Here is a 25,010-nt window from a genome sequence, read left to right as displayed (position 1 = left end):
CCCAAGCCAGGAAGGTTTCTATACAATCCTCAATGTTTCCCGAGACCCAAGCATGGAAAGGAGGCCAGTTCACGTTGCGCCATCGCGGAGCAAAAATGACGACCTTAGATGCTAAATATTTGAGTTGCTATTTTATATCTCTTAAGTAAAACAAATCTGTGCAATAGCATGTTTTTTTTAATACAACAACGCCCAACGAGAGGCGACTATTGCGACATGATGTCCTAGGCCAGGAAGGTTTCTATGCAATCCTCGATGTTTCCTGAGACCCAAAAATGGAAAGGAGGCTAGTTCGCGTTGGACCATCACGGAGCAAAAACGACAACTTTAGAAGGTAAATATATAGAATATAAGGAAATGGTAATAGAAGTTTTCGAGGAAATCTCCATAACTCTAGACCGTGATACGTATGATGCACGATCCTCGCAGTAGAGAGCGCTATTTATGCAATAGCGAAAATCAGACCTGAAAAAAATCAGGCCTGTACGGGATTCGAACCACTGACCTCTGCGATACTAGTGCAGCGCTCTACCAATTGAGCTAACAAGCCAACTGGGAGCAGGCCGTTAAGGTGATTCTTAATAAACCCGTGATGATAAATCAGATACAATGAATATATGAAGTTCATATATTTGAACTGCGGTATTAGATGCGTACAGGCCTGATTTTTTTCAGGTCTGATTTTCGCTATTGCATAAATAGCGCCATCTACTGCGAAGGATCGTGCATCATACGTATTTAATACCGCAGTTCAAATATATGAACTTCATATATTCATTGTATCTGATTTATCATCACGGGTTTATTACGAATCAACTAAACGGCCTGCTCCCAGTTGGCTTGTTAGCTCAATTGGTAGAGCGCTGCACTAGTATCGCTGAGGTCAGTGGTTCGAATCCCGTACAGGCCTGATTTTTTTACAGGTCTGATTTTCGCTATTGCATAAATAGCGCTATCTACTGCGAAGGATCGTGCATCATACATATCTCTCGCAGTTGTTTCTTTTATCGGTCTGTCAGGTGTACTTAATAATACAGACATAGTCTTGATGGTAAAACCGGTGCGTAGTCTTAGAAGGAAAAAATAAAGTTTTTCTCTGGGTGACCATCTAGAGATGTTCTTGTAAGCACGCAATTTTCTTGCACGAACCTTCTTCTCTTTCTTTTTACTGGCATAGCTCCAGTAAGAAAGTTTGTCTAAAGGGCAAATGTCATTTAAAAACTCATAGAGAACTTCAAATTATTCACATGTTAGTCCCACAAAGTGCTTCATAAGATCCGAATTATCCTTGATGACTTCATAAGACACATTACTTTGGATTCTATTTACAGACATGTCTTCATTTGAGCGAGCACTTCTTTGAATCAAGGCGTCCAACTTGAAAGAAAGTTCGTGCTTGGATATGGATACATTGGTTTGAGTTGATATTTCACGTGTTTTCGACTCATTCAAGACATCGTCGTTGTCTAAATTGTCGAGCTCATTTGTTTCCTTCAAATCCTGAGAGACGTTTGGTTCGGTGTCTTCAGATACGCGCCTTATCTTAGCATCATTATAGTTTGATAGCCTAGTTTGATAGTTTAATGATATATATTAATAATATATTACAATATTACAAAAAATATGCACTGCCCGCAGTTAGCAAAGGCTAGTCGAGGCGGGCAGTGTTTAATACGTATATTATAAAATATAAAATAGAAAGATTTACAGAGCAAGAGATTCAAAATTCTAGACAAATTACAACCACCTTAAGACATTTAAGATACGGCAAGAAAACAGAACAAGCTGGGGTCTTATAGTTGTGCTATTAAAGTAGACAAATCAATATGATCGCCATATTTTTCGAGTCTCTGGAGGAGGAAATCATGAATTTTACTCTTAAAGTTGTATTTTGATAGCTGGCGCACTTCACAAGACAAGCTATTCCAGATTCTAACACCATTTCTTGAAAATGCCCTTTTTTGTATATCTAATCTTGAACTTTCAAAAAAAATAGTCGCCTCTTGAAGATGATCTTGTCTTATGGGGATGAATATTAGCTTGATAAGTGAATAAGTTAGATATGTTAGAAGGTGACGAATTATTGGATATGTCATGCATCATGATGGCAACTGATTTAAAGTAAAGCATATCCAAAGGAAGAAAACGAGAAGAAACAAAAAACGGGATTGCATGAGATCTGTAGTCACCAAAGTACATTAAGCGAAGGGCTCGTTTTTGAAGGATTAGAATTTTATCTCTAAGAATTTTAGCAGCTTGACCCCACGCGACTATACCATACAACAAATAGGGTTGGATAAGTGACCCGTAAATGTGGTTTAGAGTACTAAGGGGTACAAAGTGTCTTAATCTAGAGATAACGCCGATTGATTTACTTCTTTTGGATGCAATATGAGCAATATGGTGACCCCATGAAAGAGTTTCATCAATAAGCCCTCCCAAGTATTTAATAAATTCCTTACGTTCTAGAGGAATATAAGTGTTAGTGTGATGGTCAAAGATTCTAGGATCGCTCGTTCTAATGGCCGCCTTTGCTTTGGTCTTGAAGCTTTCACAACTTCTTTCGGTTTAAGAGTTGCCTTTAGAGGAACATCAAACTCTTCTGTCGGCCCTCCCTCTCCAGGCCAGTGCAAGCATCAAAGACATGTGTGCTTTGTTACATACCACATGGCGTGACCATAGCGTGACAAATCTATTTTTAGTTCGTCCGCGCAGCGCTATTAGTTTATGCGGAATTAGATCTCCCTATAAAATTTCCATCATATCAACGGCGCCTACTACTTTCTCTTCCCTTTATAGTGCAGTCAAATCAACAATACACTAAATCAATAACCCGGCTACCGAAGCATGAACACAGGAAGTTTTTGAGTTCTTGTTTCAGCTGAGCCGAATCGATTTTATTTTTATAGAATTACGTTCTTCAGTTTGATTGGAAGTTAAACAAAGGGTTTTATGCTGTTAGTACTTTGAACTGTTACCCTAGCTTTGTTACTCTAGTTTCGTGTCCGCGCCGGACGCGGTTGAATTATTTGTTGACATCATTTGCTAAAATAAGCAGATGGAACAGAGTGATGTAAAGAAAGGTTGAAATGCAGATAGAGGCTTTCATCTGAATCAGGTAAAACAAACGGCACCGGCCAGTGTTCTTCCCGTTAAATCATTGCTAACCTACTGCAGTAAACAACGTATTACTGACCGATCGATCGGCTTCACTTTACAGACTCCACGTCGACAATCAAAATTGAAAATGACTTAAGGTACCACTGTAAGCATAATTTCACACTTAACAGGTACGATCACCGCCAAGCAACAACTCTTGTAAGTCAGAAAAGTAATTGCGCATCTAGAGGAAAAGCGAAAGTACGATAAGAGTTTGACTAATGGTCGTGGGTCGTGGGTCGTGGGTACAAGTCGTGGGTCGTGGGTGTGGGTGTGGGTGTGGGTAAAAGTCGTGGGTGTGGTTAATACTTAATTATAGAAATAACCATTTGAAATATTAAATTTAATAATACATAGATTTTATACAACCCTGTCATTCTTTAATTTAACTGTTCTTTCTTCTAGTTATTTTATTTTGTTTATTCAATTTACCCTACTTTACGTCTATTTTCATCTGTTATCTCATTGTCAATGAAATTAGTTTCAGTTTCGCGACGCATTCCGAGATCTCGTTTGATAACAAAGGGAAGAGAGATAAATCTTGTAATTACACACTGTGTACACGTTTTTCGAGCTGTGGTCTGCGGTCTGCGGTCTGCGTTCTGCGTTTTCGAGGTCTGTGTTAACGAGACACCTGAGTTGCTTTGTACGATTGTACTAAAAATGATTTCATATAGTAGAAGTACTATAACGTTAAAATTGCGACAGCGCTCGTGAATTCTATATTTTCGGCTAAAGTCAGGGGCCAAGGAACAGAAATTCCGAGATCTCGTCTGACAACATCAATGACAAAAGAATGATAGATAAATCTGATAATTACACACTGTATTCACAAAGGAAAACTGATTGTGCACAAGTCTACTGACTCAAAAGGCACACACATAACCTCTGCCAGACTGGTAACTCGACAGTGGAGGATCGTAAACGCGATATTAGCTGTGGTCACACTACAGGGTTTTGTCCTAGGAAAACTTGACTTGTTGACAGATTCTCTATAGAAACTCAAATTTGCAAGTGTGACCGATTTTTCCCTAAGTAAATTACCTCGGGAAAGTTTTATCGTCTGGGGCTTGAAAACCGCTAAAGAACAAAAGAATGTCCTGTGGATTTCCCTTGACAACTACCCTAAAAAGCAGAAAAAGGGAAAAATCAAATCCCAGAGTAGCCGACCAATGGACGCTCGTCGTCGATCGCGCTGGTGACAGATCCGGAATTATCGTGTTGTGAAACTAATTTAATGTAATTACAAGATTCATCTCTCTTCCCGTCGCGAAACTGAAACTAATTTCATTGATAGTGAGATAACAGATAAAAATAGACGTAAAGTAGGGTAAATTGAATAAACAAAATAAAATAACTAGAAGAAAGAACAGTTAAATTAATGAATGACAGGGTTGTATAAAATTTATGTATTATTATATTTAATATTTTAAATGGTTATTTTTATTATTAAGTATTAACCACACCCACGACTTTTACCCACACCCACACCCACACCCACGACCCACGACCCACGACCATTAGTCAAACTCGATAATGCATGATACTTATCTTAGGTGTCAGGACAATATATTTGATTTCGAAAAATGAGAAGAGTTTATTCCAACTCAGTCTCTTTACCTTCAAAACTCGAATCTCTCCAGGCTGGAGCGCATCATATTTCAAGGGATTTTCCCGAAATTTCTTTTTGAGGTCTATTTAATAATTGTTACGGACGTGTTTAGCGTTACAGCGTGACATAGTGTCACCTGAAACTTGACGTGCTCTAGCATTTTCGTTTCTTTCTGTTCCGAAATAAGTCTCTCCATGTGGTTGATATGAATCGATGTGGGAACCTTCAGATCGTTTGACTCTTTCAAGAACCAGCGATTTACGCCCAATAAAGGGTACACTTCTCTTCTAGTAATCTTAAATGGAAAGAAACCAAATGCTCTAAAATCACGGCTAAAGTGATGATCTGTTTTATATTTAAAGTGTTGATCTTTGTTTTATATATCAGAGGTTTTAGATAACAAGCGTTGGATGAAAATAAGCGACGGAGATTATTCCGAATGACGTTTCGAAAGTGCATAGAAAGGGCATTGTTGTTTTGAGGAATGTCAAACAAGAAGAAACCGAAATACTTTTTATGCTATTAACTGATTGCGTTATTTCACTGCTCTCCTCTGTGCACTGTCACCTTTATAAACAGTTGTACAATATAATATCCAAAGGCAAATTGCTTCTAGGAGATGGTTAAGATTTTACTGGACATACCAATACTTCATTTTGTAATGCTCAGATAAGAAAAAAAAAATCATTCATCGTTTGACCTGGCTTATTTTTTAATTTATTTGTTCAATTTTTAGTCGTTGCAAAAGGATGAGCTGCATAAAGTTTTTATGGTGGACGGTTTTCCTGCATACTTCTTTTGAGAGTCATCATCCTAATGTCACAGCACGGCGAGAGGCACAAGTGATATATAAATGCCATCTCCAACACGAGCCCTGTGTTTGGCGCGATGAAAACAATTACACATATAATCTTACATTGCTGAACAAGTGGTAAGGAAAGAATAGTCGTGACAGGGGTAATTTGATGCATAGTGGAAAACATGCTTGTTCCTTTCAATTATTATTTCAGTAATTAAGAAGACAACTTTCATCATGTTTGTAATCTTTCAACTGAAATGCAGAAATGCATTTTCTTCTCATTACTCTAATAACAAGTTACGGTCGTGGAGAGTTCTACATTCAACCTGTTTTCACTAAGAAAGGGTTGTTTCGAGAGCCCATTCGTCATTATAACGTATCTTATGGCGTTCCGTGGCGTGAAAAATATCCAGATGATACATGTAGAACAAGAAGTCAGTAAAGGAAAGTGTAATCAGAGTTAGTCGAAATAAAAAATCCGTTTCTCGAAAAGTCAAATAATTGATTCAAACAACATTTATCAAAACGACGCGCGCTACAGTGATACTTCGGCGGAAAAAAGAAAATTAAAGTGTCGAACAGAGAAAAAAATCCTATGTCGAGAAAAAGAGGGCGAACGCTGATCAGTTGTGACACAAGCTCGTTGAATCATGCATATGGGGTTGAGGTAAGAATAAAAATGACAGTTGGTTGGCAACCAAACATTAAAGAGCTTACACGCTCTCTTTCTAGTCTTTTACTGTAGTGACGGAAATTTGAAATATAACTTTTTGAAAATTCCTGATTTTTTTCCCTTCGGCGCCTAGATAACTATGAAAAAAAAAAAAAAAAAAACAAAACGCTTTGAGCTTTACTGTCACGATCGGGGGAAGAAAGAATTAAGACTTTTTATTGCATGGATCAACGAACTGGTGTCACAACTGGTTAGCAATCTCCTCCTTTTTCTCAACTTCGAATATTTTTTCGACATTTCGACTCTTCTTTCCCCCCGAAGTATCGCTGTAGCACTAGTCGTTTTGATAAATATTTTATTTTAAATCAATCGTTTGAACTTTCCGAATTAATGATCTATACATTTCGATTGATAGTTTGCTTTTTAGATCACTTTTTGTTTTCTGACTTCATATTTTACCATGTGGATATTTTGTCCGCAACGGAATGCCATGGTATCCTTCCAAATAATTCCTCCGCAGGTTCCGCAGGAAAGGATCAAAATACAATGGAACATGGTATTTCGGCTACAATCCCTGCCAATGGCACTGGAGAGGAGGCGAATGTAACAAGAAAAATATGGCAGCGGTACGTTTGCAATAGGAGTATTTAAAACAATTTCACAACCCCTTTCACGGCCCTTCCTGTCCCCTTCCACTACGAACTTAAGTTTTCAATTAATGTACGAGAGTATGGGTTTGGCGAACGATGAACATCATAAAGAGACGTTAACAAGTGCCAGGTCCTTTTGTTGTGATGGTCCATAGGTACACATGAGGGTCACTCATTCTTTGAGAATTCCTCACTTTGGCAAGAACAACGTATGATTCTCAAATAAATTGTATAAGAACACTTGTGATAAACCCGGATAGCAGGTGGATTATACGCCAGAACACTCCTAAACTTTTTAAACTGATCCTTCGTGTAGAAGCTGGTCTCGAGCTCGAGGTACGATAGGAGATCACACGCTTCAAAAAGAGGAAGACATTCTGGGCATGGGGTGTATTTCTGCTGCGAATGAAATGAAATGAAATAGGAGCAAATTTAATAAATCTAAATCTAAATTTTTTCAAGCAGTTAAACTACATATTTTGCTGTTATTATTACTATTATTAATAGCTAATGAAAGTTCACCGATGAAAGGGAGGTAACTGTACTCCGTAAAGAACATAGCTAACCTAGGCGGTGTAGAGTCACATATAAGATCTCTACAACATAAATTAAGAAATATGGAAAAACATATACATATGCATATCTGCTAGAAAATTGATACATAAAGAGAGAACAAGATCATCACATACAAAAGAAAGGAATTAAATAAGAACAATATTAAGAAAGGAAGGCGAATAGATATTATTTTTTAATAAAAATGTTAAGCTTCTAATTAAGGATTAATTTATCAGCAAGATTATATACATCAGCATAAATCTCCTCACGAACCAAAAAATAATTGCAACAATTCAGTCTAAAGGGTTTTTTAATGATTACTTTGGTTTTGATTTCAAAGACTCGGAGATTTTGTTCCAGATTCTAGCTCCAAGCCTTAAGAAGGATTGGTTCTGTGGTTTTGTCCGTGAATGAATAACATGAAATTTACCTTAAAATTTTTGCTCTGTTGTTATGAGTGAATCGAAGCTACCCTGGTGAATAGGTTCTTCAGATTTAAAGGTACAAGATCTTGGTCGACATCATGCATCAAAGCACCAACTGATTTATAATAGAGCACATCGATGCCAATAAAAGATATCTTCTCAATGCATCTCCTCTTAGTGTTACTTTCCAGCGAATCGGCATAGTCTTCAATTGTAATTTCCTAAATTTGTGTCGCACATAAACGATGGTTACGAATATTCTTGTCAATAAAATCCCCTGATGAGTGAATAATTACGAGACAGGCTTGTAGGAATGAAAGAGTAGTCTTTGTAATTTCCTAACTCTACATAAATAGAGGATTCTGCTAGTCTTTGTCCTTAACGCATATTTTTCTGCCTGGCTGCCATTGTAACTAAATTCACTCCTCCAACATAGCGGTGCCTCGTTTTTAAAATGGTTTTTACGCAAGTTAGGCGAAGAGAAACTATTTTCTGAGGTAGTAGCAGCTTGCCGTGCCTAATCCAACTTTACCCATAACGGTTGTAACTATGGGTTAGTAGATGAAAATGTACGGTTAAACCTGCACAATCTGTTTTAAACCCCAAACCAGGTCACCTGTTCCGTCAGGGTTATTTATACAAATAGAGCTGCACTGACGAATTCCGCTCAGAACGAAGCAGTTGTTCATGGCTGCAGCCCGCTCTGTTGTAACTTGGACGACGTCATGACGATATTTTTAAAGGAAATTGTTTTATGACTATCGTTTGATCTGCATTAGTTTTCATGTTTTTTGCCTTTGAATAGTTTTGGGCTGAATAGTTCTATCAGAGTGTTATGCGCACTCTAGGTCTGATTTTGTTTTGCAAAAATTGTACGGGCAAAATGATCAAGTACATGACGTAAGATAACTAAATGCTATGAATATTACTTCGACACTAACAATTTTTCCCTATTCTCCCTAAACTATCCCGCGGGTATCCCAACCACTTTAAAGCGATTTTTACGGTTTTTGTTCGCTGATCAATTTTTATTGTGTATCCTCTTCTATTATCAAGCTTTATTTATTTTATGGCTGTTAAATATTAATGTGCCAATGGTGTTACTATCGTTAAGATTTGTAGGTGGCCCACGGCTGGAAATAAGAGCGATGAATTTCGATCGATTGGAAATGGGAATCCAAGATGCACAATAAGACATGATGACGTTCATCTAAAGTACACAATATCAGATGGGTAGTGTTTTTTTTCCTATTACTGTTTTTCCGATTTTGTTTATCAGCTTTATCTTTGATACCAAAGGACCCCTTTTAAGGTGAAACAATATCCTTACCCAGTGAAACGGAGCGAAATAGCTGAAACAGCGCGATAGTTGTGGATGAGTGAAAGAAACATTCGAGAGCATCGTTAATAATGGTGCACATGTTAATGAATATTTATCTTTATGACTGGTTACGCAGTGCTTATTCAAAGTTTTACATCGTGAATTTAATGGTAGCCTATTGTGTTTTAAGATAACAATTATAAACTCAGTGAGCCGGGCTAAATCCGTTTGTCTGAACGTGGCTAAACATCAGCTTGTGAATCGGTGTTTGACTGTTCCTGCTAACGAACATGTAGACAGTTTTTGGCTATTCTTTGCTTTTATGCCAACCCTTCCCAATGGAACTTGTAGATCTTTTAGTGAGTAATTATAGTATTTATTTCAGAGAATACAGGAATCGGTCATCAACTGTCATTTTGAAGTGTGACAAAGACAAAGTGCACCAGAATGATGCGAAGTTCCTGGTAACCAACGAAGACTCAAACTGGGTAAATTATTTTTCGACAAATTTTCGAGAAGAGCTCAAGTTGACCAAAAGAGGCCTTGCCAAAGGAAGAAACAAATCATTTCGCGGTTGTGCCTTCGACTGTAGAATAAAAAATGACCCAGTGACAGTTGATAATATTCAAAATTTATCTTATACTTTACTCAAAGGAAACCGTCAGTTAATAGTCTACAAATAACTATTAGCGAGAGAATATTAGCAATCCATCGTTTTTACTCATTGATAGGTACGCGGTTGTATATTGATACCATATTTAGTTTGGTTCTGTCAGGGACTATTTTGTCGTAGGCTCTACTGTTGGAGGCAAGCCAAAAGTACCCAATTTCAATCGATAAAAGGCAGCACAAGAATCTTAGATAGGCTTTTGGGAACAAACAGAAAGGATTTCGGGAGGGTGTAGAGTCGAGCAATCAAATTTTCACCACTTCGGCTGTAAGTTTTAAACAGGGGTTTTAAACTCAACTTTCCCAACGGGGGGAATAGTAGTATCTTTCCTCGCGGGACCACTGATATGGCAATTCGATTCGCTCCCCCGTACCTTTTGTCGAATGAGGAAAGTCACTTGTTTTCATAAACAGTTTGGAAACTAATGACGCCATTGAAATCACAGGACCGATCGAAAAAAACATCGACAACTGTGACGAGCCTCTGTGAATTTACTTAAAGGAAATAGATACAGTAAAAGATCTGGATAAGACAATAGAAACCATTAGAAGGTGAATAGTTTAATCAGATATTAAATGCTCGAATGGAGAGCTTCTTCATGCCTTCTCTCAATTCTTCAGAGATTTGAGCTGTATCACAAGCACGCATGTGGGATTCCTCCTGATATTCCTGGAGGGGGTAAGTCCAAAAAAATTTTTACACGGCTTCGTAGCTTGAGCTTTAAGGTCTCTAAGACAGACGCAAAACCACTAGCTGCGCAGACTATCGACACGACTCATATTCTTTAATCTTAAGCGTTTATCAGCCGGTTAAATTTAATGATTTTCAAGTTACTGTGATAATCATATTGCGTTTCTCATCTTTTATATCACTAATTTTCTTGGAAACCAACTTTTTTGTTGATATGTTTTCTCCAGTTTTGGGTAGTATTTTTCTCCAGTTATAGTTGACTACGCGGCTTAGGACAATTTTCCCTTTGAAAAAAGTACCACTAATTATGATGAAAAGAATGAAATGATGCCTTCTGTTTTAAATAATTTTTGACTTTTTTGAAAAATGCCTCATAGGAAGTTAACTTTGCTCTCTTATGTCAATTGGTAGGAAACCCAGCCGGTTATGTCGCGGTTTCAGTTGTTTTTGGTTGTTTATTTCTGGTCTTCGCGGGTTGTTTAGTGCGGGGAAAATACAACACCAACAACAACAACAACGGCAACAACGAAGGAGACGATGACGATGAGAGAGGAACATTGCGAGATAATGGAACAATGATATACAATACATTCGGAGAACCAAACTTGGAAAGCAGGTCCAGGCCTGTGCCTATTCCAAATATAAGGAACAAGAATCAAGCAACCTTCGCATGAGATTAATTACTGTAGATATTGGATTCCAAGTATCTCTTTTAATTCCTGCCTCGATAGACCTTTTAAGCTTGAAGCTCATAGGTTGTACATTGGTCACGTGGTCATATGCTTGAGCAGCCGTTTTGAATTCTACCCATTTCAAACCACGTGACCGGTAGAAAGGTCTATCCATCATCCTTCATCAAGATGATATCACTAGGAGGTCTAAGCTAAGGGTTCTGTTATGGCAAAATACCAAGGCCCTTAATTAGATGGATTCCACCTTTAAAAGATTTAAAGGAATTAATGCACTTTAAGGTGGCTCCTTTTCTTAAAACTGAGCACTTTTGCCTCAAAGAATGTTAAATCGGAGGGGATATGCGATTAAATTCACAAACATAAACAGCTCATCACTGGAAAAGACATAATTATAACTCAATTTCGCCTGAAAACGTGTATTTGTGTACTGTCATTGTGAATAGGACAATGGAAAAACTATCACCTCAGATAATACCCCTCCACCCTCCACCTTAGCACGGCTGAACCATTACAGCAAGTGGCTATCCAGAAATGGCTATGAATTAGGATTAAGTGTGGAAATTCTCTAAGGCTTTCAAAAGACCTATCATTGATAACTGCCGCAGCCGCTGGAGTTTCGAGTTCTAACTCATGTTATCTTATAATAATAATAATAGTATAATTATTAATAACAATAGTTAGTAAAATGAATATGTGTTGATCAAGCTATTTAATTTTTATCATTAGCCTTGGAAAAAAATCTCCTGAAAAAGGCTTAAGTGGACAACTTCCTTCATTCAAAAAATGTAAATGGACCTGGCAAGGAGATCAAGAAATAGTACTTATAAAATTTACATCAGATTGCCCTGATTATATTGCAAAATAGCGCAAACTTAGTTCTAAAACTCACATTCTTAATTTGCGAAATTACTACAGCCTGAGCAACTTAATAAAAAATGATCCCACCTGAGGGAAACATTCGTTCAGGAAATAAATGGGAGACATGAATTAATCATGACTCTTTAACTTCATTTGAGTGAAATTTCATCATAATCCACAAGGTGTTGTGCTTCTTGACTTTCTCTATGGTCTCGAAATTTTCGCCACAGAGCTACTCCGATGACGGCAGCAGCAATGGCTCCAATCGCAACCCCTAACACTGATAAAGTGGTTCCTATCCCTGAGTGAAAAAGCAGATGTGGATTAATGTTCGTAATAATTATAAATTTTGGAAGAAAGCGGAATACAGAGGTAGCAAAACCAGTGTAAAAAGGATACACCTCACAAAACAGTTGCCCACAAATCAAATGCTTCAAAAAGTTGACAGCAAAAGAATTTATACCAATCGCATCATTTGATGACCAAGAAGCAATCATGGTTTGCGGAGAAAATAAAATATAGACAAATAGGTAAGATCAAATAAAATAAATAAAGAAATGAAAAAAATTCAAAAGCGGTTCAAAAGCTCATTTCAACAGCGGCTTTATTTCTTATGGGTCATCGTATTCCATCTAAACGGTATTAATGAGGACTGCGTTCGATGGAATGCGGAGATAACATGGTGTGGCGTTTGTTAACCCTACTCTTGTAGTGACCTTCGTGATAGCCTTTTCAGACCCTTTTTAGTAGAAGAATACCAATATGTTTTGTCAAGTCATGATCTGTGCATCCTTCTCATTTCCCCTATTTAAAGGCAGATTTACCCACTAACCAAACAGATAACAATGGATTACCGTTTTTAGCGTCTGTGGAAGTCTTCAACTGAACTTCTGCTTCCACTAAGCCTGGAGAAGAATCTGGTGCGGATCCATAGAGGGCTGGGCAGCGGTTTCGACAGGCACAGTAGTGTTTAATGGAAAAAATCTGATTGCATAAATATAAAGATTAAAGTTAATGAATTGATTTCCACTATTATCTAGTAATGCAAAAACATAAATAGCACAAAAATAATCTGAATGTTTGGGGTATCTAGGATGGGATGGGGTGGTATTGAAAGTATTAAGTTTTGTGGAGTTCCAATTTCCAAGCCTTTTATCCAATCCGCAATCCCTGCTATCGTAAATTAAAATCCTTTTAACCAGCTCGAGGAGACCCAGTTCTGATAAGATTACTCATTTAGAGTCCTAAAAGTTTAAAACTAAACATTCCTAAATAAAAGCTATGAGTGTATTTGGTCGTGAAGTATAATTGTCCAACTGCGTTCAAAAGATGAAGAAGCAACTGATCTTATCACATCTTAGAAGTAATGCATGTACACCCTTAAATCCACATTCTATAGGGCTGCAAATACACGTACAATAAAGTACGCGTGTAAAGTACTGAAGTTTAAGTAGGAAAGGAGAGGTGTTATGAGGAGATATACTAACATAGTTGTCTTCATCCACGATCTCAAAATCTGGCTCTGAAGCTGACTCATCGCAAAGGAACACCACTCTAGAATGTGGATTATCTATGCTGGGATCGCTGGAAAGCAAAGGATTTAAAAAAATTCTAAAATTTGACCTAGCTATAAGAGACATGATATTTTTTGCCTATTCACCATATGTTTAGGAAGGCAGTTTGATCAAATTTATCCATATAAATGTAACCAACCCTGGTAAAGCTGTTTTAATGAGACATGTCACATCCACATGAATTGACAGGAAAATGTCATGATCATTTTTTCGCGCACGCACAACTTTGGTTGGTCGAAAATGTCCACTGATTTTCTTTTCTGGCACACGTCAGGTTTCTCAAGGGTTACATGTTATTTATTCTCTCCCCGAAATGCAGAGGAGGGTTGCCTGGCAACAGTTTGCGCATCGGAAACTGTAAATATAATTATTGTCGATGTACGGTATTCACATGGATTCCGGGTCAAGATGTGAATTACTATGATTTGTGATATCAGAAAGTCTTTGACCTTTAGTCAAAAAACAAGCTTAACAGAATTAATTTCATGGTAAGATATCGAAACACAGCTTACTTAGTCTTATACACCAGCTCTATCTGTCCCTCTTGATTTATCTGACACATGATGTCTTTCTGCAAACCAACCTCAAAGTACTCACGTGGTTTCTCAATCTCGGCGTATTTGCAAATCTGAAGTGGTCGAAAGGACACTTTATTTCCAAGAATCAATCATAAGCATAAAAATATAGTTCTTTTTCAATAATTAAAATCATCAAATCATCAAAAGACTTTCCCAAAATGACTATGTCATAATGGAATGAGCAATTATTCAAAGTATGAAGTTGCTATATAATTGTATTAAGTAACGTTAAATGAAAATACTGTATTCATAAGGCAACAACAGGTAGTTAAAAAGGAAGATATGCAAAAGAAGAGGCAGGAAGAACTACACTTAGAACACTAGAAAACTGCATTTAGAGGAAGCAACAACAGAAACCGTGAAAATAATAAAAATATCAGCAAAATAAAATGGAAAAACAGAAAAAAAATAAACAAAAGCAAAATTGCGATAAAAGCAGTGGCAAAAGCGTCTAGAGGAGAAATCATCCAAAACTCATGGGATAAACTCATGGGATAAACTCACAGCAACATCTCGACATATTTTGTGAGGATCGGCATCAGGATCATGTTCTCCCACATCTACAGGTGTACAAGGATTGTACGTGTATCGCCAACCAGGATATTTCTTGCCAGGAATCAAAAATCTATTTTAATAACATTGAAAAGAAACCAACTGGATCACACTATCATGGTGTTGCTGAACTCAGTAAGCATGAGCTGTCTCCCGAAATACATGGGCAAAACTGAGGTCCAGTATCTACTTGATTTTAACAGGATATCATCAGCTAAAAAACTTAAGATATTTTGGTTTAATCAAATGAGTCGATAATGTAGATAGGCCATCGTAAAGAGTTTCTAAAGCTGACATTTGAGTTTTGGTTCTTCGTCAGAGCGAATGACGAAGGGCTAACGCGCGAAGCGTCAGCCTAAGAAACTCATTTCGGTGACCAATATGAACATTCCAACCGTGAACTTTCGATCGTAGAACCTTGTGTACCTTGGTTTCCCGTCTGTTCTACGCAGCGGCATCAAGCTGTAAATTCCTCCATCGAATGTCTTACAGGTACAGTTGTTGACTATAGTAATACCCTGGCCAGTACAGTCATTGATACACCATAATAGAATGAGTCCTAAAAACTGTTTGATATTCATTTCAGCCTGGAGGAGATTAATCGAGGAGTTAAGTTAAACAGACTGTATCAAAGCCGATTCAATTTAGAAAGGACGGTACATTGGAATTGAAAAGCAGTCATTGTGAAAAGAAATCTTTCAACTTCAGTTTACGTTTGCAGTCTCGTGATTATCAGCAAAATTCTCAGAATTAGCCTAGATGTCAAATTGTTCATACTTGCGCAGTAACTGAACGATTGCGAAACTTCTCGTCGAACCGACTCCATCGCGTACATGTAGAGTGGCAAACACATGTTTCGCAAATCGTAACCTTTCCGATGTATATTCAACAAACGTTTTGGTTTCTTCATCGTGCAAAGTTGAGTATTTTAAAACTATTGCACAGAGAATCAAAAATTCCCAACAGGAAATCGAAGATGTGCCTAAACTTGTATCTTTCTGCCGGTTCAACTAACAAACTTGAAATGGATGTATGAGACTGCGAAGGCCTTACCTAGAATTTTAAACGATCTGTGTAGCGACTTTTGCGCGCTGTTTAGTGCAAATTTTATCAATCCAGAGCAGTTAAATACAACTAGAGAACTAGTAAGTTAGATTCATCTGTCAGGAACACGAGACAAAATAAAAGATATATTCCCGCCGCAGAGATCCCACTCGAAGGAAAGGCTTCTAGGCAAGTTCTTAAGTATTAATATCTTACTTTGAAGTGAATCTTGGCTTTCCAAACTCGTCACTGAATTTTGAAATTTCCGGAAATTTCCTAAAAGCCTGCTCCCAAACGATGTCACGCTCAGTGTCACTGTAAATGAGGTCATTATTTATTCTCTGAAATTCCGGATTTTGTTTCTCACATGACGACCCATCAGTCAACAGATCAGTTCTGGAAATGATATCAGAATGTAACCATCATTATATTTAAAAGGGTTATCACTCCACTGAAGAATGATTGTGTCAAATGTCAAAAGTGATTGCTTGCGAAGAATATATCGACAATGGCCACCTCTTGATCACAAGATGATTTGAGAGCGCAACGAGGAAGGTTAGTGACGTTTGCTAATAACGGTCTTTTATAGAATTATCCTTCTGTTCATTGTTTGATTTGGTTAATAACCTTTAAAGTCACACTAGGTGGCTCGTCACGCGCTCTTAAGTGTAATTCAATATATTTGATAAAAGGCCCTTTGGTAAGCACGGTAGTTTGGAAAACATCGAATGCCTGAATTCGGAACCGGAACCGGAATACTCGGAATACCCGGAATTCCCGGAATGACTGAAAAATAATAAATTTTAAAAAAAATAGAAGTAAACTAATAAATAAATAAATAAGAATATTGATGATTAAAACTAATGATAAGTTCACAGCCTAATTAAATAATTTAATACGAAATTTTTCTCTGAGGGTCCCCCCCCCCAAAAAAAACACTTATTGGCACTGTTCATGGAGATGTACGTATTAGAATTAAAAAAGGTCTGCGTCAGGCCAGTGGCCCATACAGCCTAAGCGACGAAATATTTCTGCTCTCCCTTCCCCCTGGTTGGGATGCTAGTCCATCACATGGTTACTCCTTGTTTTAAATTCGCCTCCACCCGTTTACACACATGTAGAATGTCTAGGGCGCTATGACCGTTAGGCCGCCACGCTTTTCCAGCCGAAACCATTGCAGAAGACTAAACAAATGCAATATTTTCAATTAGTTTAATAGTTCAATTGTAAAAAGCTCCGAACTATTACAAATTAATACTCTACCTTAAATAAATATTAACCACACATTGGGAGCTATCCCCTTATCCCCTTTACTCCATGGGAAGTTTCGTTTTCAGAATTTTCGAAGTTTCAATTCTCAGAATTAGCCTAGATGTCAATTTGTTCCATACTTGCGCAATAACCGGACGATTGTGAAACTTCTCGTCGAACAGACTCCATCGCTTAAGTAGAATGACAAACACATGTTCTGCAAATAGTTACCTTTCCGATCTACATTTACTATTCGAGAAAAGTTTTGGTTTATTCATCGTGCAAGTTGAGTATTTTAGAACTATTACACATGTTTATTTTTACTGATTCAACCACCAAACTTGAAATGGAAGTACAGATTGCGAGGGTCTTAAGTAGAATTTTAAAGATCCGTGTATCGACTTTTGCGGGTTTTAAATAAAAAAGATTAGATATCCAGCGCATTTAATTGCTACCAGACAACCAATGAGTTAGATTCATCCGTCAGGAACACGAGAATAAAGCCCTCTCCCAAACGGTGTCACACTCGATGTCACTGTAAACGAGATCAATATTTTTTTTCTCGGAAATTCCGGATGATGTTTTTCACATGACGACCCATCAGCCGACAGATCATTTCTCGGAATGATATCAGAATGTGACGATCATTTAATAGGGTTATTTCTCAGAGATCAAATAATGAATTTTTTTCGTAAGCAAAATGCCAAAAGTGATTGTTTGCGAAGAATACATCAGCAATAGCCACTACTTGTTCGCCAGATGATTTGACGGGGCAACGAGGAGAAAGTCAAATAATTTGGTAAGCTCTTTTTCTATCATTGAAAAGTTTCCCTTGATAAACGTACTTTTACGGGTCAAAAATGTAAACAGAAGCTTGGTGTCACTGGACTCAAGAGTCGTCTATAATTACATTGTTTTTACACTGTTTTTATCTTATGTGCCTCAACATGTTTGCCTTCATAAAACTAGCATTAATTGTTCTGCGTTCTTGATAAAATTACCCTAATCGCCATTTTATCGTCAATGCTTCAAAATGATTCACGATTCTCGGTTTAGAAGGGTGATTTCGCTAAACCCACTTCTGCGTTTTATATCGTGATACATTGTTGCCTACCTTAATTAGAATCATTATAGTCTGCAGCGTTTCCAGTAATCATTTACTAAATAAGGTCACAGTCCACTAAGTCTCCAATACAGTAACCTTACTAACATTCGATTTACCGCTTCTTGATACCGATCTGAAGATTGATTTGTTGAGGTAAACTTGAGCATTCTTAAGATTAGTGTTGGTTAACTTAACTGAGTATTCTAATTCCGGTCTTGTGATGTCTAATAAGCCATAAACTCTGGGTAGAGCGGAAGTTGATCATGTGATGACTATTCCACTAAAAACCTTGTATCTGGCTATACAGTGATGTTTCCGTCTCGGATAAGGGGCCAGCCAAAACAAGAGTCAGAATTGTTCTCTTTGGAAAAGCTTTTGTCCGCGACAAAGTGGTAGAGATCTATTTCTACACGATAAAGACATACAAAAACACTCAAGGTTTGTGCGATTCTATCATTCAGCATTGTTGAATAACATTTAATGTTTGTAGAGTGAACCGTGCATTCTCTGACGCTAAACGGAAGCACTGAACTGATTTATGGCCTGTTTGAATTTTCTTTTGTCAACAGAATTCAATCTCTGTGTAAATTTGTTCGGCAAGAGTATAAGATAAAAAAAACTCATATAAAATAGCAATTACAGCGCTAAAGGATGATATTTCAGGTCTGGTAAGTGTATCATGGAGATTCCAAGAAAAACCAAGGCCGTGATATTGATCAATTTGTGTAGATTTTATCCATGGAAACCAAACATTAGCTATTTATCGTGCCGAGGATGTTCACAGTCTAACGTTCTTTAAATTATCACTAAACACTAAACAAGTCATTTTAAGCACTAGACAAGTCATTTTCAAATATCTGTTGTGTTCAGAGAAAACCTTCAAAAAATTTTTCCGAGCTATTACGAGTGCAATATATAGGGACGGTTCAAGAGTCTAAAAGAACAATGACAGAGAAAAGGTACATTGTTAAGAACGTGAGGCCCTGAATTGGCAAGGCCCTACAACTTCGAATTCCTAAGAGCTGGGCTTTTAAAATATGTAACTCCGTTCCTTCAGCGACATACTATCTCAAGTATAAATCTACCTGACTTCAGATTCATTTACGAATTTCAGGTTATTCACACAGTGTTATGCATGATGTCTTGATAGATTCTCTTCCTTCTTTAGGCTAAGATGCAGAACAAATACCTATTACGATTGGTTTTTTTGTGGTGGATGAACGGATGCATCGCCCAGAACATTCAAACAATCAACAACTGCACGTGTCAGACATCTAATGGTAGCTTTTACAGCCTGTGGCCCTTCAAAGGAATAAAAAAACCACGGTATGTCAAGTTTTTTTGCAGTGCTTTCGATCGTGTGTTTTTTTTTTCGAAGTGAAGATGAAACGATGTTTGTAACGGGATGTTCATCCTCCTTACCAGGGATAATATTGAATAATATCGGTCATAATCATGGAGAATGGCGTTCATGATCATGAATAGTTCTCAAGCTGATCACAGAAAATTCATTTATTTGCACGGTGATCCGTCCGTTCAGTTGAGTAGTTGCTCTGTCCAATATTATTTTCAAAAGGGGGGAAGGGGGGGGGAAGGGGGGAAGGGAGGAGGAATCACGAGGGGTTCTTAATAATCATGTGACGTCCCCGTCTTTTTCAATAAAAGAGATGATGCAGAAAGTTGAAAACAGTCTGGTATGCCTCCGAATGAGAGTAGGGTTTTTGAAGTATAAGCCTCCCTCCCGAATAACACTCTTGTGCTTATGTTCTAATAGTTTTTTTTTTCTGGACGATAGCTTTCCTTATGTTCCTGGAAAGAAGTACAAGGACTGGTTGTATGCTTACAACCCTTGTACTTCTATGACATTTGACCGAGATGATCCAGATCCTAAAACATTATGTCATGATATCGGAGTAAGTTCATCAGACAAACTCTCATTTCTTAACTTTTACATTGTTATGTTGTCATTGCTTTTGTTTTGTTATGTTTATTGCTTCCTGTTTCCGATAATTCTGGCAAGTCAGCATTACCAAGGTATGTTTGGAAAATTTTTTTTTCTGGGTAAATGTGTTTATTTTCTTTTACATTTTAGCACCTTTTATAGAAATTCCAATTTGAAACGACAGGAAGCTAATTGTTATTGATGAATTTCAATTAGATATGTCAATATGCTAAAGTCGAAAAACCGCGGGAATACCATCAAGTTGGTGTGCAAACTGGGGTCACATGTGCACTAAACAAAGAAGGACAGATTGAGCTGGTTTATAAAACAAAGTAGGTATTTTTTTTCAATCAAATGGAAGCCCTCTCTTATGTTTAAATTGTCTTTTAGGCGCCATTTTCAATTCAATTATTTCAAAGCTAAGGGTTGCTATATCCTCAGCCCGACATACCAGCCCTCTAAAGGGTTTTTTTTTATTGAACCAGGTAGCTTGTGATCGAAGACTCTTCTTCAAGCGTTCAAAATATCTGACTTAAATTTGTTTTAACCAGTTTAGTAGAAAAAACAAAATTAACATTGACGCATATCATTGCAGAGATAAAACTATCGACCCCAAATATTCAACAGTACAGCTTATCTGTGAAGAGACTGCTCAATTCCCAAGCTTCGAACCCAAGGATGAAGATAACTATGTTAGTAAGACTTCTCATTGTTGGTTTCTGGTGATTTTTGCTTCCGTTTCTGTTTATTCATACTGTGGAAAGGAATGTGACTCCCTCCATTCTTAGCTTTTATAGGGGGGGGGAGGGAGGGGTTGAGGGTTTGGGAAGGGAGGGAATATTTTGAGTTTTTAGACGGTTCTGGTTGACTATTAATCTCTAGGAAATCTGAAAACTAAAAGAGAAACTGCATCTAGCTAGAACTGGTTTCAAATTCTATGATAGAATTTACGAACAAATTAGAATCTTAAATCTCACAGATATGGTGATTTATGTGTTTTGAAGTGATATGTAATTTTACTAAACAATTTTACTATGTCTCGAAAATATGAAAACCAGAAATTTGACAGCTAGAAAGAGAGTGTCCACTCCATTGCAACTAATCACGATGGTGATTTTATAGTAATGGATGAACATGAATGTGCTGCAACATGAAAATAAGAAATGATTCAGTGACTGGGGAAATACTCTCCTTCCAATTTCCTTGCGCGGCTTCACCGCTAACTTCTGCTGCACTGCCTCCTAGAACTCTCACAAATCAGAATATAGAAGGGATTTTCCTGCACTTTTGATGGTTGACGGCGTCTTTTTTATTCTTGCCTATTTGACAATGTACCTTTATCCCACTAAGATGCTCTGTAATGTATAACTGAGAGCACAGTGCGATAATACCTTCCAATTCCTTTCAGCACGAAGTGTTAAACTCTATATTATATACATATTAATAAATTTGCAAAATATTTTTCTAACCCCAACTTCCCCTTCTGTCATCAGACTACAGGAACGATATCTTATTTTCTCTTTAAGTGTTCTTTTTCAATCAGTTTTGGAATGAAGTCTATGACTAAATATTAAATAAACTTTTGTAGTTGCGAAAGCCTCTAGCTCGCCAGAATATCCTGAGATGATTTTAGGTATCTTAAAGGAGGAGATGGATGTGCTAAATAATATACTTATCTTAGGTAATACGTCCTTGTGGAGTTGCCGGTGCACAGAAACAAAAACATGTTTAAGCCAATTAAAAGAGTTTCTTTTTAACTTAATAGAAAACTAAAAAGTATATTTCTTTTAAATCTAATAATATAAAGTGGTTTAGGAAGAAATGGAGAATGTTTGTAAAAGCTAATCTTATAATCAACCAGGTCCACAACTACGTGAATACGATAAGCTTCATTTGGTACAATAATATATTAATTTACTTCTTGTAATTAAATAAGTACTTTGTGAACCATTTTCTAACTTGTAATTGAGAAATAGCTTTGTGAACTGATCATCAGCAGTCATATTCAACTTGTTCATTAAAAGTCGTTCTTGTAAACATAAAAACGATTCAGAATTTCGGTTAAAAAGTCGCCCTAACCATTATCTTTATCAGTGGTTTCATGTTGTCCCGCTCCACAGATATTCACCATAAAAACCAGGTGTGCTTGTCCAGATCAATGTTGGCCACCTGTGCCTGAGCCAACAACACCTGAGCCTATTACACCTACTAGTGTTGTTCCAAGCCCAATGACTGTAATCCCAACGACAACTTCAAATTCGACAATACCTAGTCCTAAAGGTAATTACTAAGATTTTTGGAGTTGGTGCACGAACAGTTTTTTAAAATGTCTCTTATCAAACAACTGACTACATTGTTGGGGGAAAGGATGGCGAGGAGGTTAGGGGAGAGAATGGGAAGAAGGGTTTTGTTTGGACATTGACTCTATGAACGGATTGTGTAATTGTCCGCAAATCCAGAAAATAAAAATTCCAGATAAAAATTTTGGTATATATGTTGGCGCTCGCAAATCTTCACGAGAAAGACCACATTATTTCCTTGTAACACCTGACGAATATAAGCTGTAGTCACCATTTAAATGATATACCGTCAATTCAGTCAGACCTGGAGTGCTTTTAGTGGTAGGGAGAATATATTCATTGTCAGTTACATTGTACACCATCGATCATTTTTATTTGTCAGTAACTCATCGATCTTTTGCTTAATGCAACGAAAATAAGTCTAAACTGTAAACTTGGGATGTCTTTTAGCTTTGCTTTTACTCAATCGCAGACACGTCACCACCTCAAAGCCACTACTGGAATTTTGTGGGGAAAACACGTATTTTCACCGGAATCGAAAAACTTTTGTTGATTGAGTTCGCTCTATTGCATTTAAAAACTCAGTTGCACATGTGCTCATACCATAAATTTGAGGAAAAGTTCTATGCCTTCGAAATTTCAATCTGAATTGAATAAAAACCTTAATTAAGTTTCAGATTCAAGGTCGTTTAATTGGAAACTGTGCATCCTAATACCGAGTCTTGCAGTACTTTTAGTCATCATGATTTGTTGCTTGTGGAGGCATATTGGTGCTGTTAAGGAGGCCCTGAGGTGCAGATGCTGGCGCTGTTGTGGAGGGTACCAGGAGCCAGGCAAAGAGGTACATAGCAACGAATTTGGAGATACAGAGAAAACTTACCTTTTCAAAAACAAACCAAAAGATAGGGCCGTTGAACATGAAGACAAACTGGCCAAGCCCCTTCAAGAGGAAGACATTGGAGAAAAGACTCAAACTGTTGGAAAAGATAACGTTTTATCACGAGTCTTGTAAAAACATCAAATCAGGTGTTGGGTCGTCATCTTGATCTTGGTAATTCGCATATCAAAGTTCCTCCCTCAAAAGAACTTGCGCTCGGTATCATATTGAACAATTATTTCACGAGTGCGTGTTTGATATGAGATGATAGATATGCAACACGGACCGTAGGTGGGGCCCAGTTGGCTAAAATCATTTCATATCGAAAGGCGAGATTGGATTTATTTTAATATTAAACGCCCTAAAAGATATTATAGATAAATTTTACCGACTTTACCAATTTTTAGCTTCGTTTTAATTAAAATTTTGCGCTGATGCTTACAGTTACTATATTTGTAGAGCATGGTATAATTAAGAATTGTTTCACGCTTAGCATGCGTATGTAGAGTTATAGATGCACGCGGGGAGTTTGGAGAACACGAGAGAAACGTAAGAGTTGCTCGAGGCTGCGCCTCGAGCAACTCTAGCTTCTTGAGTGCTCTCCAAACTTCCCAAGTGCATCCATAACTCGATATACGCATAGCTAAAAGCATGAAACGATTCTTTTATAACATACGACAACAATTTGGGCTCTGAAAGACGTTTTATTTTTTTACTATTACAAAGTTCTCACAATGCAGTACAAAGGCGCTCATTGGCTGGCTATAAACACGCCACAATCACTTCAGCGACAGTTGAACGGAACGCTTCATCTAATTTCTAAAATTGTAAATGCAAAAGTCGTTTCTTCGAAAGTGAGTGAATTTTTTTAAACAAAGTCAAACTCCTCGATGAAAGTGTAACCAAACAAAGTCAAAGTATACAAGTTAAACAAGTTACACAAGTTACACAAGTTAAACAAGCTTGGTTAGTAAAAGTCAAAGACCAGAAGTAGTGGGATTTGCATTTTTGAAACGATGTTCACATTGCCGTGTACAGAGCAGTTATTGCCGAAAGCCAAAGAAAAGTTTGGTTGGTCTTCCATTTACTGATATCGCTTTCCGAAACTTTGACCTAGGGAACTTACACGACGGAAATTTTGCAGTTAATTTAAAACTGCACACGTCATTTTATTGAGCACGGCCGTGCGTACATGAAGATTTTGTTCATGGTGACGCAATAGGAATTAGATAGGACTAGCGCGCGCGCTATGTTATTTAACAATTATTCGCCAAAGGTGAGGTGAATATCGTCGAATAATCCCCGAGACGAAGTCGAGGGGATTATTCGACAATATCCACCGAACCTGAAGCGAATAATTGTTTTAGTATAATTTCAGGGCTGAACAACAGAGAAATTTCTAAAATCATAACATTTTAGTAACATTTATTAACATTTTATTTTAACATTTTATATAAACCGCGTGGAGCGGTTTATATAGTGTCATATAAGGAACCGCTCGACCAATCAGATTGCTGGAACTCTTTGCTCAGCTCTGAAATTATACTTAAATGGCTTATAACCCATGTTAGCTAAGCCAATGAAAACTCTTGAATTGCATTATCCAAAGATCCAGTTTTCAATAAAAGTTTTAAACACATGAACCTTGCCATTCATTGCTTGAAAAGGAACTTTAACATTTTT

The 25,010-nt window shown here is 37.3% G+C and overlaps 3 protein-coding genes across 8 annotated transcripts; 2 read left to right on the top strand and 1 right to left on the bottom strand.

The window, feature by feature from the left end:
- Nucleotides 1-3,269: 3,269 nt before the first annotated feature.
- On the top strand, nt 3,270-12,256 carry LOC111325242 (uncharacterized). The gene is made up of 7 exons (XM_088730656.1): nt 3,270-3,290; nt 5,508-5,702; nt 6,764-6,869; nt 8,988-9,106; nt 9,580-9,682; nt 10,485-10,542; nt 10,966-12,256. The coding sequence occupies exons 2-7, from the start codon at nt 5,521-5,523 to the stop codon at nt 11,226-11,228; spliced, it is 831 nt and encodes a 276-aa protein (XP_088586782.1). The 5' UTR covers nt 3,270-3,290; nt 5,508-5,520; the 3' UTR covers nt 11,229-12,256.
- Nucleotides 11,937-16,206, bottom strand: LOC111325243 (uncharacterized). Of its 2 annotated transcripts, none has more exons than XM_022929013.2 (7): nt 16,069-16,206; nt 15,235-15,395; nt 14,761-14,881; nt 14,191-14,306; nt 13,592-13,688; nt 12,959-13,088; nt 11,937-12,405 (listed from the first exon to the last, which is right to left on the bottom strand). In XM_022929013.2, exons 2-7 carry the CDS (start codon nt 15,387-15,389, stop codon nt 12,254-12,256), a joined length of 771 nt encoding a protein of 256 aa, XP_022784748.2. In that variant the 5' UTR covers nt 15,390-15,395; nt 16,069-16,206; the 3' UTR covers nt 11,937-12,253. The 2 variants fall into 2 exon arrangements, with proteins under 2 accessions (XP_022784748.2, XP_022784749.2); XM_022929014.2 differs by lacking the exon at nt 16,069-16,206 and adding an exon at nt 15,586-15,632.
- Nucleotides 16,207-16,267: 61 nt separating this feature from the next.
- LOC111325285 (uncharacterized) lies at nt 16,268-24,966 on the top strand. 5 transcript variants are annotated; one of them, XM_088730649.1, is made up of 8 exons: nt 16,268-16,407; nt 18,516-18,646; nt 19,377-19,534; nt 20,004-20,121; nt 20,367-20,482; nt 20,746-20,842; nt 22,271-22,430; nt 23,122-24,966. In XM_088730649.1, the coding sequence occupies exons 3-8, from the start codon at nt 19,383-19,385 to the stop codon at nt 23,460-23,462; spliced, it is 984 nt and encodes a 327-aa protein (XP_088586775.1). In that variant the 5' UTR covers nt 16,268-16,407; nt 18,516-18,646; nt 19,377-19,382; the 3' UTR covers nt 23,463-24,966. The 5 variants fall into 5 exon arrangements, with proteins under 5 accessions (XP_088586775.1, XP_088586777.1, XP_088586776.1 ...); XM_088730647.1 differs by lacking the exon at nt 16,268-16,407 and adding an exon at nt 17,724-17,902; XM_088730648.1 differs by lacking the exon at nt 16,268-16,407 and adding an exon at nt 18,066-18,361.
- The last annotated feature ends 44 nt before the right edge of the window (nt 24,967-25,010 follow it).

The sequence above is a fragment of the Stylophora pistillata genome, chromosome 8 (assembly GCF_964205215.1).
Source record: "Stylophora pistillata chromosome 8, jaStyPist1.2, whole genome shotgun sequence".
Taxonomy (NCBI): Eukaryota; Metazoa; Cnidaria; class Anthozoa; order Scleractinia; family Pocilloporidae; genus Stylophora; species Stylophora pistillata.
The sequence above is the reverse complement of the archived record's forward strand: the minus strand, read 5'-3'. Positions and strand labels throughout refer to the sequence as shown.

Excerpts from the sequence above, each read along its gene's own strand:
- LOC111325285 (XM_088730649.1), top strand. The coding sequence starts at position 19,383 with ATGCAGAACAAATACCTATTACGATTGGTTTTTTTGTGGTGGATGAAC. Across the intron at positions 20,843-22,270 it reads CCAAGGATGAAGATAACTAT|ATATTCACCATAAAAACCAG; the intron begins GTTAGTAAGACT and ends CCCGCTCCACAG. Across the intron at positions 22,431-23,121 it reads GACAATACCTAGTCCTAAAG|TTTCAGATTCAAGGTCGTTT; the intron begins GTAATTACTAAG and ends ACCTTAATTAAG.
- LOC111325243 (XM_022929013.2), bottom strand. The coding sequence starts at position 15,389 with ATGAATATCAAACAGTTTTTAGGACTCATTCTATTATGGTGTATCAAT. Across the intron at positions 14,307-14,760 it reads AAATATGTCGAGATGTTGCT|ATTTGCAAATACGCCGAGAT; the intron begins GTGAGTTTATCC and ends CGACCACTTCAG. Across the intron at positions 13,089-13,591 it reads TCGTGGATGAAGACAACTAT|ATTTTTTCCATTAAACACTA; the intron begins GTTAGTATATCT and ends TTATGCAATCAG.
- LOC111325242 (XM_088730656.1), top strand. The coding sequence starts at position 5,521 with ATGAGCTGCATAAAGTTTTTATGGTGGACGGTTTTCCTGCATACTTCT. Across the intron at positions 9,683-10,484 it reads CCAACGAAGACTCAAACTGG|AGATTTGAGCTGTATCACAA; the intron begins GTAAATTATTTT and ends TCAATTCTTCAG. Across the intron at positions 10,543-10,965 it reads TCCTGATATTCCTGGAGGGG|GAAACCCAGCCGGTTATGTC; the intron begins GTAAGTCCAAAA and ends GTCAATTGGTAG.